Raw genomic sequence first — 24,382 nt, 5'->3', positions numbered from 1 at the left:
TTATTTCTGAATTCAACAATATTGCTTAGAATTACAAAATACAGCAATGTCTGAAATACTGAAAGTTTCATAAAAGCAGCAATCTTTCTCCCCAGTCTTAAATTAAGTGTCCAGAAAATTATTAAAATAAAAATATTTACCACATTACATAAGTCACAGACCTAGAAACATGACGGTCAAGTCTTAAACCAGGTAACTTAAACATAAATGCAAATGGCAATTGGCAGATGAGCACAACATTATTCAGGGCACAAAAGTAGTTCTCTGTACTGTAGGTATTCCAGGTTTTTTTCTTTTTTTTTTTTCTCCCAGTCAAAAGAACCCAAACAAACCGTGTTTAGCTAGGAATTTAGAAGGCAGACTGGCTTTGCGATGAACACATTAGTGCCTCTGTCATTAGCAGAACAACCGCTCTGGTGACAAGAGCTGAACACTTTTTTACACGAATGGCAAAAACAAACCTGTAACAACACGGTGCAATTCAATTCCTTCATTGTGATGCAGCTCCAAAGAAATACCACACATCTCCAAACATGTGCTTAAATATACATGTGCTAAACACTACAGTGAAATTTCAGCCTCTGAAACATACACTTAGTGTATTTCGTCACAGTAGAAACTGCGTATTTACTTGGGTTGAATTTTGCTGTAATTCAACTCTTTAACTATTTTTGGTCCCTGCGTGCAAAAAAAAAAAAAAAAGCCTACTTGGAGCATTTTTCCTCCTTCTCCATTTCTTTAACTTGTATTTCAAGGACAGATTGATTTTTTTTTTTAAGTGCATGACTTTTCAAGTAACTAGTCTACAAAAATCTATAACCAGTTTAAAATACCAGGAAGAAGTTCCAAAGAAAAGCATTTTCACAATCAAAGATAACATTCTCAACTTTTTTTTTAAAGGCCATATAAAAAGAAATTTATAGTGTATGGATTCTCACATTTATATTAAACAAAAAAATTCCTATTGTACTCAAAATTAGTTTCTCAGTATATGCAAATTTTCTTCCCTTATCCAGAATATTATTCAGAATACATTAAATTAGCCTATAAAAATACAGTATGGACAAATTATTTTCATTCCCTGACATAAGAATTCACAATTCTGACACAAAAATTGTAAACTTTTATTACATTCAAAATACATTTCTTAAGTCTTTAGGATTTAAGTTCTGAGGTGTTGGCAGTCAGAGCTCTTGGTATACAGCAGAAGTACATTATTGCAGAGCCTTTACACAGAAGTAGCTTTCTAAAGTTAAGAGAAACTTACTCTTCCCACGTATTTTTGTTGCTACCAGGAGGAAAAGAAAGGCTTCCTGCTATGAAAGGTCTGTGTGAATGCATTACTCAGATGAACAATTCGGCCCTGACTTCCAGTGCTACTCCGCTCTACAATCACACGTGGCATCTGAACAAGCTGAATGGGACTCTTTTCATCCTTTAATGCCTGAGTCAGGTTTAGTATCTAAAAAGAGTAAAAGCAGGTGAGGTTAGGGCGCACAAATAAAACTGTGGCTAACAGGCTGATCACTTTAGATGCCACTCTTCAATCAATGCTGTAGAGGACTGTACTGCTGAATAAATTCATTTCAAAATATATCTATTGCAAGCAGGAATATTTTATTTACTTAGTAACATGAATACATCCTACTGCTGTCCACCCTTCCATTCTTTTCCTGACTATTTTGTTCAGTCCTCTCCAAATTTTCACAAAATTCTAAGAGTGAAAAACTTAAGAGCATTTTAAATTTAGCACATCTCTTGAAAGCATTGCACCTTTAGTGGAAAAAAAACCTGTAAGAAAGCCATCAACATGATCATAGAATGTACCAGTAGTTTAGATACAAATTATTTTCATATCAGAAGATATGAAGCCATATAATTAGCTTATACCAAACCAAGTGCTAAGACCCAAACTGAGTCCTCAGCTCCAAGGAGTCTGTTATCTTTCTTTCTGTTATCTTTCACTTCAGTGCTCATGGACTGCCCTCATAACTTACTCCAAGTTCAATGTTATCCTGCTGAAAACTGAGGCAGGTATTCAATTTAGCTCTAGTGACACATTTGCATTATCCTTAATATCAAGCCTTTTTTCCCACGGACAATGCCCCCTTCTTCCTTGTAAGACTGATCCTCTGCTTATTCTGTTCTTCCATGGCCACAGAACCCCAAAAAGTCTTTTGCATTATTTACTGCGATTTGGTTCTGCCAGCAACTTCACCTGACATTTACATTCTCAAAGTTCTAAGGCAACCCTTTGTAGATGTGTTACCCTTTGCTTAGACTCTACATTATTGAGAGAACTGTTTCTTTTAGGTTTGAAACCCTTCCCAAAATTTTTCCTACACCTCACAGAAATGGGATTCTAACTACACTTGCTATCTTAGATTTAAAGACCTTGACTCTTCCATGCAAGGTATGTTTCCCTACAGTTACTTTATCTAGATTCTTCATTTTCTAATACTTAAATTCTCATAAGGATGTATTTGGATGCTTTGGATATACTGCAAATTCATCCCAACTGAATGAATCTCTTAGCATGTGATCTAGATACCCAAGTCTTCTATAATGCCCTTGTAACATACTTTGGTTTTACACCAAAACCAAGTTTAAAATCAGTGCTAAAAGGCATTGTTTGCCAATGTATTTCCAATAGCATCCAAGGATTGCTCGTTATCTGCATTTCTTCCATGCTTCAAAACCTGACATTTCCCACAGTGAAACACACCCTTACATAGCTAGAGAGAGGTAAACAAGACCCCAAAACTAAAACAAATACCTGCTAAAACCCACCTGAGAGACAGTGTGTGAAGAAAGGGTCCAGATTCAGCCCTTATAGTAGAAAATTAGTTTTGACAACCTCAGCTACGTCACTCTCAATTATATCAGTCATGTTTTTCCTCAAGTGTTTTGTTAAATAACAGATTCCTTGAAGCCAATTGTCTCATCAGAAAAGAGCTATTTAATACAGTTTAGGATGCACAAGTACTTCAAGAACCCGTCTTCCAGTGACTACATGAACTTCTAAGAAGAGTTATTTCAGAAACAACTCCTATAATTCAATTTAGTAAGTAAGGATTGCTGTCTTTTAGCTACCACACAGAAGATGTTAACTGGGATTATGTTTGACTAAGCAGAGCTAGAGTCCTGTGCAAGGTGCATCTTGATATAGGAAATTCTACAGAGAAAACACTGAATTAAGACACTCTAGGAATTGTCTGGCTTAAAACTATCTATGTTGAATTTATGAACACAAGGACTAGGTTTCAATAAATTCAGGGCAAATGGGACTATTAATTTGCCTAGTCCAATTACCTTACACTTGCAGAAATCACTTTTTTTTACCTACAATGAACTAAATTTGTTCTTAGCTAAAGCTTTTTCTCCAGTATTTCCAATAGTCAAATTGTATAATAGGAGAAAATAGAGAAACCCCCTCCTCACTTACTTTAGTCTTTTTAAAAAAAAGACCACAACCCAGAAAGCAAAACAAAACAAGCCCAGCACTTAAATATGATCAAATTTCTAACCTAAAAATGGCTGGACTGCTTTGAAGTATGGTTTCAACATTTGCTAGGATGAAGAAATTTTATTACCCAATATTGCTTTTAATAATCATGTCAACCCTCTAAAACAAAAGTCACATTTATTTTAATGGCATAATGAAATTAGACATCAAATTTTCCATCCAAATTGATGACTCTTTTTCATTTTTAAAATATCTGCTAAGAATACACAGTTAAGTCCCCCATTCTCCACAAAAACAATAAAACAGAATTAGAATAAAAGCATTTTCTGTAAAAATTAAAAAAAACAGCATACACTGTCCACTGTTCACTGTTTTATCTATCCACAAATAAGAACAAACTCTAGAAAGAAATTTAGTCTTCTCAAATGAAAATACCTTCAAATGTTGTTCAGTGTATTAGGAGTTAGTTTTTATAGCTCTAAAGAAAGCAGCTGAGGAGTGATGAACAAATTAAATACACAAATAAAAATGTAAAAAAGCAGTCTTACCTGCCCCCTCATAACAGACATCTGGTTTTCAAAAGTAGCTTTGTCAAATCCTTTGTCAGTCTTTATTTAGAAAACAAACAGTTTAGAGTAAATAACCCATTTATTTTTAGCTATATATTTAGCACGCACATTCATCAATATCATAATATGTATATTCCTATTTACCCCCACTATAATAATTTTTAAAAGCTTCAAATTGAATGCTAGTATGAATCACAAAACGATCAATTTATTGCATCAAGTTTACATAGACAAGTTTACATAGATGAAAATGAAGACTGTTCCACATCATAAAACAAAATAAATCAGTGGATACCACTTTTGGGCATTGGTAAATACCAGCAGGTGGTAGATACCAAGTTTAATATTATCACACATTACAGTGCTCTCTCTCTCATGATGACTCCAACAGAAAAATACTTAAATACTTCCTCCTTCAGATTTAACAATACTTAACTAACAAGCCTAGAGGCATTTTGAACACAACTGAGCTGAAGATGCAAATATAGCAAAAATGTGTTTCAGGATCTAGTTTTGACATTACAGCTGCATTTTCATTAAAAGTTTAAAATTTCCAATTCTTTCAGTCCTTAATTGGATTATTTCACTTGAACATCTGACACAAATGTTTACAAAATGTTTTAGAGAAGGACACTCTTTACATGTCAATACTGTAGACTGTTTCAGTATCTTTAAAGTGAGTTTGATTTTCAATATGATCAGGATTTCAGCAGCAGCTTAGCAAAATAAATGCATATAAAATAAAGTATATGAAAGGTATGGAGGTGCTTTAAGTTATGTTAAATACATTATTTCCTCACTGCTACAGTTTAAGTGTATACACACCACATAGGTATGTTAAATGCTGTTTTTACACAGATCTGTGATGTAAGAGTAAACTAGCTTTAATTAATCATGTGAAAGATATAGAATAATTAATTTATGTTTTCATATGAGCTAATTAAATCAATTAACCACATTGGTGACAGTTTCCTTATAATTACATAAACCCTTTCTACCATGTCAATGTTAAAAGTAAAATAGCATAGTATCTTGGCATTCAGCAGTTAGATGGCTATTCCTTTTGTGAATGTAACTGTCCCATTACAGGTATCAGCTATTTCAGTAATAGTCAACTTAAAGAAGCACCTGATTCACCTTAAATAGCTCATAAAGGTCTTCACAAAGGTCCTGTACGAAGTTCATATCAGAAAGGCGAGGAAGAACTAGGTCTCTGGTCTCCTGAGAGAAAGGAACTTTTGCTTGAGGAAGCCAAGCCCAGTGAAAGGGATCTAATGCAGAAAAACAGTGCACTTAATGATAAACAATCAAAAATTAAATTCTGAATCCAGTACTACCTAGGGCAAGTTCTTCTTCTGTTACCTTGGGTAACACCCCTTTTTCCCAACATTGTTACCCCACACATTCCTTTTGGCTACAGTTGCCAGAGCAGCTTTACAACTGCTAAGCCATTTTTTCAAACAATGAAATATATTAAGCAATAAATATTTAGTTAAAGCAATAAGAAATAAAAGGGATATAAATTAAACATGGTAAGCAACAGTGGAGGCCTCCCCCTAGTTTAGTAAGGCAGTTTCCTTTGGAGTAAAATCAGTATTCACTGCCCTCCCCTCAGCCACTGAAGCAGTCATCATTAAAAGCTGCCTAGTTATCAAGCACAGTTCATCCTTGGTAAATCCATGCTGGCTTCCCCATCACCACCTTGTTCTTCATGTGCCTGAACACAGCTTCCAGGATGATTCATTCCAGTCTTCATGGAGACTGAAGCAACCTCTCACATTACCAGAGTCTTTCAAGAGTGATGAGAAAACTGCCTTACAAACAGCACCAGCCAGCTGCCACTGTTTCTACTGTATCCCACCTACTCCTATGAACTTCTGTATGACCATCCTCCTTAAGTGCTCCCTTACTTCTGCCTTGGGGATTCATTCCCAGGGGCTCTACTTAAAAGCTTTGAGAGACAGAGAGCAATTCTTACATGTGAAAACTGAGGCTAAGTCAGCATTGAGTAACTTGTTCTTTCTTATGCCTTTATGTCTTTGCTGCACTTTTCTTCAGTCCTACTCTCACTTCAAATTTACCCAGCTCTTTCGTGTTGCTCTTTATATCCTCTGTACTCCAGCCAAGCTTCAACATTCCAAACTCCATTCTCGGACTTTTGGAAAAATTCTCTATTTTTTCAGGGAAGTTTCTACGTCTTTCCTTTTTTTAAAAAATGTACTTAAATTTTGCATCCTAATTCAGTCAGGATTTCCCTGTTCATCCATGCTGCAATTTCATGCCTTTTGCAGATTCTGCTCTCTCACTTTGAGAAGGTTCTCCTCAGTGACCCAATAGCTCTAGTCATCAAAACCATGCTCTAGGGCGTAAGGGACTGCAATTTGTAAAAATAATGCTACAAGTTTACTTTGACAAAACTATCACACACCTGTCCATGTGCAAAAGAATTCTAAAGGATCATGCAAGTTTATTCTTTTTGATGCTGAAGATGGTATAAAACAAGCAATAATTGCTGTGTCTTTGGAACAGAAGTGACTGTAGCCAAGAGATATATAGGACAGCATCCATTTAGTATCAAGATAGAGACTGCTCAGAGCTCTGGGTGGAGTATTGAACCAGCCAACTGACAGCATAACTAGCCCACACCTAACTGCCAGAATTACCTGACTGGATAATAGCCCACAGAAGTCACTGCAAGCCCTGTTGGGCGTTTCCCTCCTAATAAGTAGTCAGAGATGTGGTCAAAAACAACCTTATTTTAACAGTAATAGTATTTTCAAGCAGATGGAAAATTGATTAACTAAGTATTGGTTTCTACAAAGTAAGCTAAAGCTGAAAACAAGAAAAAACAACCTGTCTACTTGTCCACCTACAACAGTACCCTTCAATTTGAAATAGAAATTTGGCCAACAGAGGGACAACTTGCAAATCTTTGCAATCAAGTTATTTTCCATTATGTTTTTCAAGAAAACCAGTGTGAGAAACATTCTGCTGCTAAATTCTTCCAATTCCACCAGTACATACAGTACTATGCTTATGAGTGTCCACGTATTAATATTGTTTAAAGGTAAAAATATGAACAGGAACCAAACCACATATACCATTGCAGAAATGGCATTTGTTGCTAACTTTCTGAAGAAGAGTACATTATTTATAAATTCAATAGATAGCTACAGTGATGATTTCCTAGATCCTTACTACAACAACACAAATAAAAATTACTTATTTGGAAATTACACTCCCAAAAGTGTAATGATTGAAGAATGCAGTACTTACATGCCCTCCACTCGTCAGGATGCTTAAAAGGAAATGCTAAACCGTTGTCAATTGCAGCAATTTTAATAGATTCTTTAGTTATAGTCCATTGGCTATCCTACAGAAAGAATATTCAAAAAGTAAGTGATACTCACATGCTTACACAAAGAGCAAAACACATTAAAAACACTAAATAATATACTTTGTAGCTTCACTGGTTAAATTCAACTTAAACAATATAAAGCGGTATCCAAATAAACTCCACCACATACAATTTCTTACTCTACCACCATTAAAGAGAAGCCCTCCCCCAAACACAAGATAAGCAGAGCACAAAGGGATGAAGAAATGTACCTGAGCAACAGCGGACATTGCTACTGTTATAGCCCAAGCTAGTACAGCAAAAACACAGGACAATAATTTCAAGCACCGTTCTACCTAGTCTAATCAAAGTAACTTTTTCACTCACTTTGCCTACAATAATTTGTAGTTATCATATTTCTTGAGACCATGCACCAGGATTAAGGATATGTCCTTAATCTCCAGCAAGACCAAGTTACAAAACTTGGTCTTGCTGGAGATTAAACAATTCAAAGAATATAAGTTTCACAGCACAATTCTCTTACCTTATCTGACAGATCAAGTCCATCATCTTGTTTTTCGTACCTGACTAACCAGTTGTCGTTACCTCTGTCTTTAAACAGGAAAATGCATGTCACAACATGTCATTTATAAAAAAATCATCATCTATAGTGACATACAACAATATTGTAAACTGACACCCATGGAGTTAGGAAAACTGTTCAAAAAGGGTTTTTCCCATCACACAAGGTTTAGTTTTACTGAAATGTACAAGTAACCAATTCAATGGAAAGACCCAATTTACCATGTGTTCCTAGGTATGTATTACTTCTTTAGGTTCCCCAGCTGGCTGAATATGCAGCAAAATATCAAGAAGGCAAAAATAAACTATCTTCATACATTTTATGCAGAAAGATTGCTTGTGGTATGCATTTTTCCTGAGGAAAACACTATCAGATCCAAATGACTCAATTTTTAAGCTTGTTATAATGCTGATGAGGAAATGGAGAAGGCCTCCAAAATTGTTGATAATGTGACCTTTGACTACATGGAGAAAACAGACTCTACAAAGATGGAGAAGGGGGAAAACTGAACAGAAGGGCAAGAAACTGAAAATGCCTACACTGTTCAGACAAAATTGTGAGATTAAACACTCTGAGGTCTTTCAGACAGAGGAAGACTGCATGGATTTGTAGGACCTTCTGTCATTTTAAGGTGCTCCCTTCAGTTTAATCGTCATCAGATTTTTATGTTCTATTATCATTAGATATATTAGATGAAGGTAAAATCATCCATGTAATGAGGTTTTGCATTTTGAGTATTTGCATCACAACTTTAAGAATGTCAGAAAACACTGTTTGGAAACACTGAGGCTTATTTGATAAAGCCCATGGCAACAGTATTATGTTATTATGAAACTTTCTTCTAGCTTGCTTCTAAAAAGAGAATTTGAAAAAAGGAAAGTGAGTTAGACCTGGTATGTCGGAAGAAAAGCAAAGACGCCCAGCTCTGCTAAAACAGCAAAGTAAATACTTCAAACATAAAACTGCCTTTGAACTCCTCAACAGGTAATTCACCTACACAGGTAACAGAAGAATCCCAGCTCCTAAGTGATAAAAACAAGAGTGCAGGAGAACAGAGAGGTACACATTGCAGTGGTACCTCCATGCCTACACAATGAATATGAACTGTTGTGAGCTGTGCTATTATCAGCTCCAGTTTAGAATAAAAGGAATTGTAGTCATGGGTTTTCTTATGGGTCCTGAAACTTCACAATCCTTTATCATAATCGGGGGAAACAGTTAATAGACTATGCACAGCATTAAAGCCCAATGAAAGCATTTGTTCTTGACGTCTCACATTGCTCAAAAATAGTGAGCAACAATCAAAGAGTTGTTTGGATTGTTTTTGTACTGCAATATTTAATGTATTAATCCAAAGTAATTTTTTTAAAATTTAAATTACATCTTTATGGCCTTCAATTGTGAGAAAAGCATCTAAATTGCATTAAATGCCTTAAGCACCAGCTTTCAGGAAGCATTGCTTTCTGCCTCACAAAAATAAATACCAAGACATTAACAAACATATTACCTGTATTTCTGATGACGTAATCCAAGATAACCAGTCTTTCAAACTGTGACTGAAATTCTTTCCTCGTGTTCTCAGGTAAAGGATCAGCTTCAAACTTCCTGAGCCAGTAGTCAGCTTCCTTATATCCTTCAACAAAGAGCTGGAAGGAGCCAACCTAAAATATTAAGAAACTGCATTCGGAAAATGCACATGGGTAGGTCACATAAGTAATCTCAACATTAACATAAAAATTATATACTTCAAGATAAAAATATACTTTCAAAGTTCAGAGCACAGGAAGTATGACACAAAACAATTAAATTAAATAATAAATAAATTTCTGTTTCATTCCTATATTCTTAAAAAAAGGTAAGAGTCAAATTATGTGAGGATGGGTTTCTGGGGGTTCTGGTGGTGTTTTTTTAAAAATATTTGTTTAAATACTCAGTGAGTTTACCAGGAATAAAATATAGACAGGCAGCTCAGTGTAAATGAACAGCCAATATTAAAAGAAGTGTATGAAACAGAGAGAAAGTAGTAACACCTGTTCTCTTTTTCACTGGAAAACTTGTTTGAATAGTTCAGAGAACACTAAAAGAGTGCACTAAAAATTACAAGAGAAAAATCTTCCTCTCTGAAAAGCCTTAAAACATCACTATAAGAACAGCAGCATTAACCACGTTCTTCAAGACAGGTGTTTTTTGCAAAAAATTACTGAAACACATTTCCCAAAAGAGTCCAAGGAAGAACATGAGAGCTGACATAGGCTCCATATGTAATGTGAAAGGTGCTCAAGATTGAAATTCAAGAACTTACATTTGAGAACTAAAATGCAGATAGATAAACACACAGCATGTGGAATAACCATGCTCATAAAAGCTTGCACAACCCATGTCACATGGATCTAAACTGCTGGGAACTGCCACAAGTGGATTACCCACACTGTACGTAAGCTCTGTTTTAAAAGCTTAGGATTAGAACACTGTAATGATATTCTGGGGATACAGTAAGGCTCATTAGGCGAGAAAGATGTGAGGTTTTTAGTCAGTATAGTCTTCACGTAAGACAAAAGGGAGGTAGGAAGAACAAAACAGCAGGGTGTCCAAAAGAATAAAAACAATAGAAGGCAAAAAAGAAATTTAAATTATATAAACTGCAGGGAAAAAACAGACTGACAATATCAAAACATGACACTAAAATGATAGGTAGTAAGCAATCAATAGAGCAAAAGTGAGATATATAACAATATGTTACTACTCTAGCAGAAAACTGGACTGCTAACTGAAACAAAAAGTGAAAAGATTATTAAAATAGTTCAGAAGAAGGAATGATGTGGGTACATGTTGCATGGAAACTGTTGTATCAAATTTCAGACAGTTTTTAACAAGCAGCAAATTTTTTTCTTCTATAATGGAAGTTACTTAAAAATACACCTTTTTAAAAAAAATGTTTTATGTAAGAATCGTGACATGCAAAATTACTTTTTTTTTTTTTAATCTTACCTTAGGAGGTAGTCCAATTCGATTAAATTTTTTAGCAACTTTTGGCACTTTCTCTAAAGCATATTTTTTTCCTCTTGACTTTGCACGATCTATTGCACTGTAATTAAAGGTCTCGCTGACAAGCCAGACAACCTTAAAATTAAACAAATTTAAACACAGCTCAGAATTCATCATTATTTCAAATGTAAATTTACAGTTCATGTTATGTTGAGTTATAAAAAAAAAAATTTTAAAATAAGAAGCAAGAAATTTTCAACAGATAAATTTTATATGAAAAGGTGAATGTTCTCTATTTTACATATCCCAAACAAAAATGGGAATTTTATATGCTGATTTTTGCAATTTGAATCTCATCAAAACATGAGGCACAAAAGATATTGGAAAATGCTAGGAAGTGGTTCCAAAGAAGAGATTCAATTCAGATCTCAAAATTATCCATTAAATCAAAAATCACAGTCACTTTTTCTACATCAAACCACTGTTCCTTTGTACTTGCTATAGTTTATAAATGACTTATAAATAACACATGATATACAAGGCTATCTATACAACCACAGTTTACAAACTGACAAATATGTTGGCACTTTTTTTTTTTTTAATTCAGTAATTTATGTGTTTTAACTTTTACCTTAGTTTTAGGTACAACTCCAAGCCCCAGCTTCTCATCCACGAGATAGGCACCAGCTTCAGAGAGATATCCCTGATTTGGAACGAGGCAGCCTCTGCCAAAGCAGCAAGGACAACAGACTTTGTGAAAATATTTGGTCCATTTTGGATTTAGATGTCCATAAGGCTCTTCAGATTTTGGTTTGAACACTCCAATAATTTTCTAAGGTAAATAATATAAAATTAAAATATGAGCACTTTGAGTTGCAAAATATTAAAATTAGTTTAAAAAGTAGTTATTTGAAAATATTGGTTAAATCCCACCCAGTGTATTTTACAGTTGTTCTTTTTAGATGACAAAATTAACAAAACTGAATTCCAAATAAATTTATCACTAAGTGCTTCTTTGGGATTAGTACAAATTCAAAATAAGCTCTTCATAAGAGAAAATCCAAACCAACATTTACTTTTTCAAAACATTCTGTCAAAGTCCAAAAGCATTGCATTTCAAAATATATATTTAAGTTCTTGAAAAAAAGGGGTTTTAAAAGTAGCTTTAAAAACAATTTTCAGCCCACCAACAACACACTGACCAGTTATTTCAGAGAAGTAATGGCTCCAGGAAAGTGACAAACTTATAGAACACTAAAAATCAACTGATTTATTTTCTTTTAAATGTATTTTTCTTATTACCCTGAGTTTGAATGGATCAAAATGACCATCAGCCATCATTGACATTAGAGACACACAGTAAATCTTAAAATTAGTCAGTCCTGTGTCCAATTTCGGACACTATGCTTTAAGAAATCTGTTAAACTGGAGAAAGCTGGAAAAAAAAATAAGCACAAAATATGTGAATAATAAAGGACAGTAGGAACAGTGAATGCTTAAGCTAAGAGCAAACTGAGGCACAATGAACTATGGAACTGGTTGCTATAGAAAAAAAAGGAACAACACATTTACTGTTAACAAGCCAAAAAATGACAGGGTTAAAAGCCAGCAGATAAGCTACAAAGAAGAAATCCTTTAGAAACTTAAGTGCAGCTTGAGACTGGAACAGACAGCCAGGTTCTGCACTCTCCTAAATAGGGTACAACTAACAAAAGGTTAGTTAGACATTCCCCAAGAGTTATGTCAAAACAATGCTGCTCCACAGCAGCACAAGCATTAAATTGGCAATTTCTCAAGGTGCCTTCTACATAGGTTCTATATTTGTTAACCTCAATCTACAGGGTTATTACCACATTAAAATATATAACTTTTCAATTGTCTGTGATAACCTTTGGCCTAGTACTTAAAGTTCTCATAATGACTCTTCAGTAGCTCAAGTGGAATGCCATAGAAATTCTGCATTTTCATCCCTTCTCACTGGATAATGGCAAGTAAACAAAATTCTTTCTGATAAATACTTAAGGACAACTGTTTGGGAAGCATTTTCCCATATTAGTACTTTACTAAATCCATATGAAAAAAGTGAGTATCTCAATAAGCCAAACACTACCTGTTGCTGCACCAATACTCAAAGCTGATTCACATTCAGGTCATGAACATGTTGGCTGGCAGTCAGAAACCAGCAGTATTCAGTAGCTGCTTATTCAGCTGCATTTGGGAGAGGATCTGACCAGCTGGTTTTGCTTCTAGAGATTTTTCAACCAATTTTTCCAAGACAATCTTGCTTTGTCCAAGATTGCCCAAGACTGAGTAACTATAGAAAACTTAATTCATTCAGTTTGTAAACAAATACACAAGACACCAGGCATTAGTAGCATTGTATGTCTCATCCACCTATTCTGATTAATTCCCATTAACTACAAGGAAAACTAAGTTATAAAATACTATTATTTGCATTCATACTATAAAATTAATGTCCTATCAACAGAGTCAAGCACCAAATTGACAAGAATTCTCTTGGGTTTGATATGCTGTTATCAGTGATTCTAAGGTTGCATTCAAAACCTTGAATACGACTGCACAGACAAAATTCAACTTAGACCTATACAAATGCAATACATATTCTAAGCAATGTGAGAGGCCAGCATGTTTTTTGAATACTTTACATTTTTTTGTTGTTTTTCTTTATTTTTGAATCACAGCATTTGGAACACTACTTTAGTCAAAATCCTGCTGTTAGGTTTAGAATTATTAAAAAGTTATTTAATTTTTTCCTACTGAATCACATGTATCTACCTGCTTAAAACAAAGCTAGCAGCTTTGCTTTTCTTGGAATCATTGTGGTCTATTTAGAAGTACATGCCAAACCTTTAATTATCTCTTCTGAATCACTCTCTGGCTAATACTTCCTAGTAAGTGCCCATTTAAAAAAGGAGCTTAGCTCATTCTGTTACCAGCCTGGATTGTACTGTGCTATACAGTCAAATCTAGATATGGTGTTCAAGGTTTTGCTGAAGTTAGAACTTTTGCTAAACTTTGCAGAGCCAATGCTGCTGAGGACTAGAGTAAAACATGAAAAGTTCAATAGAACTTTCTATTGAAAGTCTATAGAACAATCTACCAAGGCCAGTCTTAATTTTGCCAGTCAAAATGCATTTATAGACTGACTCTATTAACACTAGCAATTAGTTGAAACTGTCAGGAACATATTGCAGAACAATTTGTAACAGACACAATGTCTTTTATTTATTGCTTACACAATGAACAAGAAATGAACAAGACATATTCAAGCATTCTGTAATAGTGCTGCTTAAGTACTGAACTCCCTTTCAGTATGCAACTATGTAACTTCAGCCAATAAATGCAAAAAGCTAATTTTAATTATGCAATTTGAAGTTTATCTTTCTGATAGAACCAAATAAGCATATAAGGTGACCTAATGGAAACAGCTTATTTCATCTGTAATTTGGTATTCATTTTGGGCACTTCAGAGGGTGACCAGTAAAAAGGCTTAGCACATCTTTAATGAGCTCCTTCCCAGAATAAGAAACAGGAGATTACTCAAGAGGAATAGGAGAAAGCAAGTGACAAAACCGGTCTGAAGTGGAATGATGCAATATTCAAACAGGATCTGAAATCCATTCTACACATGAAAGTTGCACTGTTGACAAAATGAAGTTTTATCAGACCTTTAATATGGATAGCAAACATAGATAAGCTCTAGAAAAAGAGCAAAGAATAAAAGCAAAATTTAAAGTCTGCTAAGCACTCAGTATCATTATTCTCAGTCCCATATCCCAAATACTTTCATATTTTGAAATTATTTTTCCTGAACCATATAAAATAAACAGTCTTCTTCTCTCAATCTTTGTTTCGCCTAAATACTTATATTCAATCAATATTGAATATTGACCTGCAGAAGGGAGGAGGGCAAGTCACTACTGGAAACTTAACTAGGAACAAAAACAACACAGCAAAAGTAAAACCAATAAGAAAATCACCACATAAGAAACAAGGAATAATATGGCCCATCCAAAATACTGTGGTTGTGTTTATACTAGAATGATGTACAAATACTCTCTCACCATCGCCAGGGCTCAGAGAGTACTTCAGGCATTTGCTAGTGACCAAAACCCAGAAAAATCAACCTAGATAAGCTTCAGACAAAACAGATTTGCACACATGGTATGATTTATTTTCCCCAGTGATTTCACTAACTTTCTAAGAATAAAAAAATCTTGATTGCACAGCATTACAAAAAACTCAAAGAACTTAAACAGTTGTAAAGCATTTTTAGCTTGATGCTCTCGAATATTGTTTAGATACATCATGCACAGAAATCTTGAAAAACTTTTGATTCAAGCCAGTATTTGTCTACTTACATTTTCTTCCTATTGCATATTAAATAAGACATAAACCTACTTTAAAATACTACTTTGAAAAGAGCATAAAGTTTGAATATGTGTATATAAGCACACAACCAGAAAATCTACAAATATCTAAGCTACTATAAAAGAGAGTGAAGCTGGAACTGAACCTGAAGCTGGAACTCTGAAGAAGTTTTTATATTTACAGCATTGCATGTGATAGCAAGAATCCACAAGGCCATTATAGAAAGATTTGTTTTCCTTCATGTTTCAAAAAGAGAGATCCTCTTTTATATTTTCTCCACCAGAATGGAGGGGATCATTACTAACAAATATTCCTGGAACACAGGCATATGAACTGCAGTTTTCAGATTTTGAAGGGGTGGTTCTGCCACTTTCCATAAAAATAAAATCATAAATTGACATATTTATTCATATTAATGTTAGGTAACTACACTTAAAGAAACCCAACTTGGTCAATGAAATGTAAAAGTGTATCACCAGAAAACTGCCATTAAAACAAACCAAACAACTATGAAAATTAACTAGCAAAACCGGAATATATTTTCTAATGACCAATAATACGACAAAAAGCCAAACAAAAACCATACTACCTTCTAAATGAAAGGGAAATTACTGTTATGGGAATGGCAAAAATCTTGAACATGCCCTGAAAACCTCAGTATTCAAAGTGTTCCAGCTTCCATTTCCAGCACAACTGGGATCTTCATCATTAATGAACACCTACATCTAGCTAAGAGCTAAAAGCTGTTGATTGAGCTTAAAATCATATGTGACAAATTAACAAAAGTTGAACAGTTGGAGGTCTTATTTTGTGAAACAGGTCAGTAGCAAAGTATTTCTAATTTAAAGAAAACAATGTGATAGTGTGTCTGAGACATCATTTCCTCTTACTAAATAATGCTAACCACATGTTACTTTTCAAGAAAGAGATTCAGGTAACTATTACTTCTCTGTCTCAAAGTAACCTTAGGACACCTCACTGATGATCACTATTCAAGGTACCATTTACCAAGTACAGAAGGGAAAATCAAATCTTGCAGAGGGGAAACCAAATCTTCCAGCTAAGATTCAGGAAGTTAAAAGGTAGATTTGATGATATCACTCTTCTTACCCATCTACCAACCATATAGAAGAAAGGAGACATGACCTAAATAAACAGCTATTCATGAAGAAATGACAGAAAAATATAGGAGACTTAGCTAAAGAAACCTAAACCATACTGAAATCAGGAGCTCAGTTGTGCAAAAATCAATTAAAACATACAGAGAACAAGATTCTGCACAAGGGAATTTCTAAATTGTTTTCAGATGTTAGAGGCCCATTTTTTCTCTCCATTTTTCTTTGGTGAAGATCATTAAAAACATGATAAAACTGCAGTAGAAATAATAGTTATTTTGCCTTAGCTTATGCAGCAAAACATAATTAGAAATCTAAGTATTACTTGCATTAACTTTTCCAAAATAGATTTTGGCATACAATAAATTATTAAATAACTTATTTAAATTAATTAGCATCTAGATAGAATTTTTTCATTTCCATTTTCAGCTTGCTGCTGGTGGTGTGTACTTTGCACGAACATGCTCACCCCTTTTGGATCCTTAGCAAAGTAACTCCCACTGGATCCTTGAGAGATTCTTTCTGGAAAAACTCCACACTCTATAGCTTGCTCTGTCTTCAGAATAATTTCCGCAAATTCTGGATCATCTAAAAATATATTCATATCTGCAGTATGTCCTGTATGCCCTGAAAAACAAGAAAACAATCAGTCTTAAGTGCAACGTGTTCTACAAATTAAGTATAAGCAAACACACTGATAAGCCAACAGCCTTCCCTGCTGACACCCATCCAACAGCAGGCTGAAAAATCTGGTCCATTTAATCAGTGCAAGTTTTTGCACTGATTTATCCATATCTAATCAACTTTTTGTTTCAAGTAAATCAGTCAAATCTGCAACAACAAATTTGAGACTGCCACTGCTAAGTATTTACAATTTTCAAATACTTCTCTTTTTAATATTTATTTATTAAACAAATCTAAGGAGGAAAAAAAAAGTTCAAAGTTACAACAGTAAAAAAAAGATTTTACATATCATTTTTGTACCCTGCCCATTACCCCCTGTTAGAATAGTATTGTACCATTATTTGAGAGCTTGGCTATCATGTTTATTATCTGCTAGAACACAAGGAAGTTAATCCACTGAATAATCTGCTACATGTAGCACTCACAAGTGGCACCAGCACAACAGTGACTACTGCACACCAGCACCATTCCAGCCTTAAAACGCTATAAGCAACTTGTAGCATTTCTTTGCCTGCAGAGCAGAAGTCAGGTCTGTGCAGACATTTGTGCGAACACTAGGACTCCATGCAAACATTTAGAAAGAAAAGTAGAAAGGAAGGTTCCAGAATACTACTGACTTTTCAATTTTTTAAATATTTCTTGACAAGTTTTGATACTGTAGATACTGTACCTTCTTTTAAGGCTAGGATTGTTTCACATGTTCACCGAGTGCATTCTAATGGGCCTGTGCATTAGGGCTCATTTCTCCATTAACAAACAGTACATTATTCTAAATTAAACATTTACAGATAAAGTTGCTTTGTTCCCATTTCAACAATTGAAGAAATTTAATATACATCCTTCTGGAATGACAACCAACACAGAATCCATTCAAAAAAGATACTCCTTAACAGTTTGTAAAGAGTAAAATTAAAAAGGAAAAAAAAAAAAAAAAAAAAAAAAAAAAAAACCTTTTTTTTTTTTTTTTTTTGTAGCTCAGGTCAGTTTTTGAAGCTTTTTAGAACATTAGTACTTGCTTGCATGTACCACTTAAAATAGTAACATGAACTCCAAACAGAAACAGTCAAAAAGCATTAAAAAATAGGAAAATCTTAGTATAAGTTTACAAAAACAAACAGAAACCTTAAAACTAATAGATCATTCTTAAGAATCAACATCTACAGCCCATCAGATCAGAATCTGTTTTAATTATTTGGCCAATACTGCTGTGATAAACTTTAAGATTTTAGAGTAGGACAACAAGAGGGAGCAAAGAGGTTCAAAGGTTTTTCAGTCACAAAGTACTTACATGAGTTAGGGAAATAAACCAAACTTATTTTTATGGAAGAAGTAATTTTAAATCAGTGGTTCTTATTTCACAGTCAAGTCTCAACTATCTCCACACATCTACATTACCTCACACAGCTGAGCTCCAACTAGTACATATTTTTGCAAGTGAAAGCAAAATCAGGGTTGTGCATTATACTGTTGCCAAATGAAGTGCAACAACCGTGCTAAGTCATTCTGCACAATTATCTTCCAGATGAAGAAAACTTACATATGAACTTTGTATCATATGGATTGCAGTTGACTGTGTGGAAGACTCAGAGGTCAGTTTTTAATTTCTGTGCATAAATTCTAGAATCTAGAACCATTAAGTAGTCTCACTGTTTGAGGAAATTCTTCAACCATGTATTTTCTAACATAAAATATAACTTCAGAAAAAATAAATTAAAACCAAAAAAACTCCCATTACACTGCATGCTGAAAGAAGAAACGATAAATAATTTTTGAAATTCATTATTTGCTCAGTATTGTTACTGTGCTGCTAGGAAGCATGTTACAACAGTGATGTGGCTGTAAAAAACCATTTAGGCTGACAAGGAAACTAGCACTTTTAAGTTTATCAACCCTCTCCGTATGAAAATAAGCCATATTAATTGAAGATAGTATTTGCTGAATATGGCAGGGTTTGGGGGTTTTTTGAGTTAGTTTCTTTTTTAAAAATTATTTTAATCAAGTTTTCCACTGAGAAAGTATGTTATGTCACAACTTATTCCCAGTACAGTCACTAGACTTGCAATTATAACTAATTAAGGTTTCTCTTGCAATTACTCTTGAAAATTACTCTCCTCATTAAACTCCCACTGAGGAGACAGGGCTCACACACACTACTACTACTACACAAGCTTGAGAACTTTTTTCACATTGATTCGGACAAGGCCCAGGTTCATGAAGCCGCTGTACTGGAATGATGCAGACTTGCCAAAGAAGATACAAATGCTGTCATCCACATATGCACCTCAACCTCTTCTTCCATCAAGTTAGCACGACACGAGCTAAGCTAAACTGATACAGAGTAACAGGTATTACTCCTTCAGCACTAAGCTACATTTATACATTTTAAACATTAACATGATCAAAGGTAGTCCCTTTAACCAATTCCATCTTCTGCTATTCTGACCACAACTCCATTAAGGAAACACTGTGTGTTGCAATAACATTCATGAATAACATCTGGTGCATGTTGGTTCCACCTGACACGTGAAACAATCCTGCACCTTCAAGGGTCACACACAGAAAAGGTAAGGACAAGGAAACAAAGGATGAGATGCTGTAATCAATATCAGTTCTGAGATTTTCTTACACACTTTTGGGGCTGATTTCAAGTAGTACACTACATTCACCATCCTAATTGCTTCAGTGGTGCAAGACCCATGGCTCTAGCCTCCACTCTGAAGCATCAACTTTTTTAAAGTTTCTAGAAATACTTTGCTAGAAGCACTATCTCTGTAGCAGATCTTAAGTCTTGTAGGAAAAAGACAGGAAAACCCTAACATTTAATGGCATGTTTACATTACAGGTATGCACTACACTTGAGACCAGTGCTTAAAAGTCAAGATTTTTTCTGTCTTTATGGCCAACAAGTAAAAGTTCTCTGTAGTTACTAAAATAGAATTATTAGCACAACTTATTTTGTTAAACTTGATGGCAGGGATGGGGTGTGTTTCGATTTTTTTCAAGTACTCTATTGTTGCAAAAGAATCAGTGTTGCCAGTCTCTGGCAAGAAATCCTACAGTATAATTACAACAGCAAAAACAAAGTGATAGAACTCCACATATTTCTATCAGCAAAGTCATCCTAGATGTATATTTTTATAGAAACTTGCACAAAATCAGAAAGCTTGGAAGTCTAAAGAAAAGAAAGTAAGCAATAAATATCATGTAATTTATCACTTTGCCATTATATTTAGAATGAGATAATGGGCACACTTACATCTGTTTTCAAATTAATAACTAAGTTCTTGCATTTCTGGACTTTCACATTGTATTTCTCTCTTTTGAGAACTGATTTGAAAATACAAAAAGAAGATGCATTTTTATGAAAACCAAAAATATGACAGTAGAGCCCACATCTAAAACTCTTAAAAGCATGCGATGGTTACAAAGTGAGCATATGAGTAAAACAAAGAACAAACACAGACTGACTTGTTTTTCAAGATGAAACGATGGGGGTCACAAAAAAAGTAGTTAGTGGGATATGCAAGTCAAACTGAAAACTTGACACTTCTCCTAGTGTTCAGGAAGCAGCAGCCAGTCCCACCACAAAACAGTCTCTAAAACAGGCAAAGCCACAAGTTTCAAACAGCATACAGAAACAAACAAGGCCAAACAAAGCACAGAGAGCGGGAAGAAGTGACAGTGGAGACACTCATGAAGATGTAAACGAGTTCGTGCAGCTCTGCACACAGGGACAAAGCAATGGAATTTCTACCCGTTTGCAGCATCTTCCCTTCTATCAGCCAGCGAGCCCATACATCTACAGAGGTCAACACACCTCTGCCCCTCACCGATGCCGTGCCTTCGGACACGGCACATCAAGAGCACTCCAGACCCAACAGGTATTTTTGCAGCCTCGCTGGAAGGCCAGAGCAAGGCAGGGGCTGCCTCTGCCCCGGGACCCGCGGGCGGCCCGACCCGCGCTGCCGCTCCCCGCGCGTCCCGCCGAGCGCGGCGCCCCGGGCCGTACCTGCGGCGGCGCGGCGCTCCTTGTCCCAGGCGGCGCCCGCTCGCCGCCCGCGGCCGCTACAAGACGCCCGCAGGAGAGGCTCGTCCTCTCCATCCCCTTCGGGCCCCGAGTCCTCCGACTCATCCGAGTCCTCCACCTCCTCGAGCCCCGGCTCCCCACACTGCCGCACGGCCCCGCCAGGGGCGGCTCTCGCACTCTGCGGCCCCCGCCGGGGTAGCTCTGCCTGAGGCGGCGACGGCGGCGACTCCACGAGGAGCAGCAGCCGCTCGTCGGGCTCCTCCGCGCCCGGCTCCGCCATGGGCGGCCAGGGCCCGGGCCGAGCGCGGCGGGAGGCGGCCGGGGGCAGCTCCACAGGCTCCTCCGGCCAGCGAGCGGCTTTCAGCGCTGGATGTTTAACAAAAACATCCCTGACACTCGCCTTAGTTCTACACCTGGAACACGCTTGCCTCCTGGCTACCACTTGCCATAGCCAGCTGCTCTCCCTCTCCAAACTTTGCACAACATTGTTCTATACCATCATCACGGTAATTTCCCAAACGAAGCCTAAAAACAGCATAAGAGAAAACAGTATGAATACATTGCCATTATTTCCATGTTCTCCCACTGTCCATGCGTTATTAACTGAAAAATGTGAATACAACTATAACTCCAACATACTGCGTCGGATTTCAGCCTGGATGCATTCTCCCAATCCTGTCTATAGAAGAGGGGTTTTCCTCAAGTTTTGGTGAAATATGGGAGAAAGATACATGCATTAAATACTTGCATAAAACTGAGATTATGGGTTATACTGGGAGCAAATCAGTTCTCAGCTAAAAATAGTAATTGTATGTATTTATTATTCTTTAGTCTCATAGTGAAGAGCATGGTGTAAGAACTTGATATGTGCATAATCTGGATTACAGGGGAAAAAATCACTTTTCTTGGTAGAAAATCATTATTCTTGACAAAATATAGCCTGACTGAAATGCTGGACTTGTGTTTGTTTTGTCTAGGGTTGCCTGTCAGCCAGTGGACTTTGGAATTAAGCTGAGTGTCATTTACCTAAGTAACTACTAATATCTGTAATATTTGATAAAATCTGTTCACATTTGCATTTCTGTTCCTATTCCTTTCTATTAAAAATGAAGTCATCTGTGACTCCAGATGAATAGCCATTTGTTGCCTAGTAAACACATATATGAAGGTTACAGCAACTGGATGTAATTTTCTGTACAGAAAATTAAATGGACATTAATTTCTTTGTGAAGCAAACAAAAAGATCAAACTAAAAGGGAGAAGTCTGACATTTTTCCCAGCACACTGTTCAGTAATACTACACCTGCCTTTAGCTACAAGTGAGTTGCATCTGTTTCAATAATGTTCCATTGAACAGTCAATTCACTAGCTTCTAAAAAGATGGTGAGTTAATGCTTTTGAAAAAAATAAGAAATAACTTGTTAGTTATTTCATAGAAAGACCTGGATTGGAAGGGACCGTAAAGATTTTCCTTAAAGACCTTAAAGATATTTCCAACTCCCCTGCTATGGACAAAGCTACCTTCCACTAAACCAGGTTGCTCAGATCTCCATTGAACCTGGCCTTATACACTTGCAGAGATGGGGCATTCACAACTTCTGTGAGAACTCTGTGCCAATGTCTCACCAGCCTCACAGCAAAAAAAAAGTTTTAAAACCTTTTTTTTTTTTTTCCATGGGTTCATCTACACCGAGTAGTGTATTTTTAAATGCAATTAACTGGTAGTTTTCATCTTCTGCTTCAATAAGAATTCTGTAACTTGCTCACAAGTCTTGATCTAACAAAGCCTTTACGTTGCCTCACTCTTCAGTAGTGCAGAGTTCAAACACCACGAGAACTCATAATTTAAAAAAAATACACGCTACCGTCATAGTAATTAACAAACCATTAATTTTAATTCCAAACAGCTAATACTTTTCAATTAGCCACCTGGATTAAAATTCCTAAGAATTACGTCACGTAAATAAGCTGGGTCATTTACCTCATGCTAAAACTTTTGTCCCTATCTTTCTAACCAACAGAGCAAACTTTGTCATCTGCTTTTATGTATTTGAGCACTATGTCGGAACATTGGAGCGGAAGAAAAAGGGAAAAAGAGGAATACCTGCAAGGCCGTGCACTTCTCACTTTAGTGAGCGCTCTCTTGCGGTACAGGCCGGGAGGAGCAGCTGCTCCGCCGCACATCCAGCAGCGCCGGGGACTGCGGGCACCGCCAAGGCGGAGATTTCAACTTGTAGAGCTCTCTTCTGCTCAAAGGGCTGTGAAACTGTTAATTACAGTATGAGCCAACAATTCAAACAGATGGGTAAGATTACTCTGTCAAAACGCTCAGAAGATCCTAATCAGGCTAACTAAACTTACAGAAGCGGGATGGTCACTACATACACTTCATACTCCCATTCGCCGTCTGAGCTTAAAACTGTAAAACAGAAGAATCAGATAAGATTTAATAAACAGATTCAGTTGACCAGATACAGGCCGGTTATAATTAAACATTGGAACAAACACACCACGTACTTAACGCGCCTCCTAAATTTTTTTTTCCGCTCCCTACTAGTTATTTCAAGGAGGCAAATGGGAACTTGCCGGTCCCCGTGGCCGCCGGGGGGCAAAGGACAGCGACGGCTGCCGGCTGCCTGTGCCCCAGGGAACTTCCACCTGCTGAGGCTTTACTGGCAGTTCCTAGCAAAGGTGCAAAGCCTGGCCTGGAAACCTCCTGCTGGTGAAACTGTTTTTCCCCAAGGTGTGGAGGAGAAAAAAGAAAAAAGAAAAAAAAAAATTATGTCTCGCTGGGTAACATGTCTTTGTCCTTGTGATGCAGTTTTGGGCTGCGCCCGCAGCCCTAGCAGGCTGCTGCTATTCCCTGAGGATCGTCCCACAAGCACCCGTGTCCCCAGACAAGTCCCGAGGAGCAGAGAACGCCCTCGCCCTGTCGGAGCAGTGGGGAGGTACGTGGCTGTTCCCAACAGCCCCATGCTAAACTCTGCGGGGCAGGGAACACTAGCCCACCAACAGGCTCTTCCCAGCCCAGCACTCTGGGTTCTGGCGGGATGCCGCTCAACGGGACCCCGCCTGTGACACACCCCAAGCTCGGATCGGCACCCTGCGGCCCCGCACCTGCACCGGGGGCGGCCCGGCCCGGCCCGGCCCCGCCCAGCGGCCGGGAAGGGCCGGGCAGGGGCGGCCCCGCGGAGCGCTGCGGCCTGCGCCGCACCGCCCCCGCC

The 24,382-nt window shown here is 36.8% G+C and overlaps 1 protein-coding gene across 1 annotated transcript; it reads right to left on the bottom strand.

Annotated features, from left to right (window-relative positions):
- Positions 1 to 11: 11 nt before the first annotated feature.
- Positions 12 to 21,481, bottom strand: PI4K2B (phosphatidylinositol 4-kinase type 2 beta). Its single transcript, XM_041459125.1, has 10 exons — positions 21,141 to 21,481; positions 16,917 to 17,074; positions 11,572 to 11,772; positions 10,944 to 11,075; positions 9,463 to 9,616; positions 7,917 to 7,984; positions 7,312 to 7,408; positions 5,173 to 5,306; positions 4,015 to 4,074; positions 12 to 1,462 (listed from the first exon to the last, which is right to left on the bottom strand). Exons 1-10 carry the CDS (start codon positions 21,436 to 21,438, stop codon positions 1,289 to 1,291), a joined length of 1,476 nt encoding a protein of 491 aa, XP_041315059.1. The 5' UTR covers positions 21,439 to 21,481; the 3' UTR covers positions 12 to 1,288.
- Between the last annotated feature and the right edge of the window lie 2,901 nt (positions 21,482 to 24,382).

The sequence above is a fragment of the Pyrgilauda ruficollis genome, unplaced genomic scaffold (genome assembly GCF_017590135.1).
Source record: "Pyrgilauda ruficollis isolate IOZ18807 unplaced genomic scaffold, ASM1759013v1 scaffold1, whole genome shotgun sequence".
NCBI lineage: Eukaryota > Metazoa > Chordata > Aves > Passeriformes > Passeridae > Pyrgilauda > Pyrgilauda ruficollis.
Note: the sequence above shows the minus strand (reverse complement) of the source record. Positions and strands in the feature narration are given on the sequence as shown.

Bases quoted from the DNA above. Each gene is read 5' to 3' on its own strand.
- PI4K2B (XM_041459125.1), bottom strand. From the start codon at position 21,438: ATGGCGGAGCCGGGCGCGGAGGAGCCCGACGAGCGGCTGCTGCTCCTC. The intron at 4,075-5,172 runs GTGAATCAGGTG...TTCTAAATAAAG, and splicing joins ACCTTTATGAGCTATTTAAG to ACTGACAAAGGATTTGACAA. The intron at 1,463-4,014 runs GTAAGACTGCTT...TACTCTTTTTAG, and splicing joins TGTCTGTTATGAGGGGGCAG to ATACTAAACCTGACTCAGGC.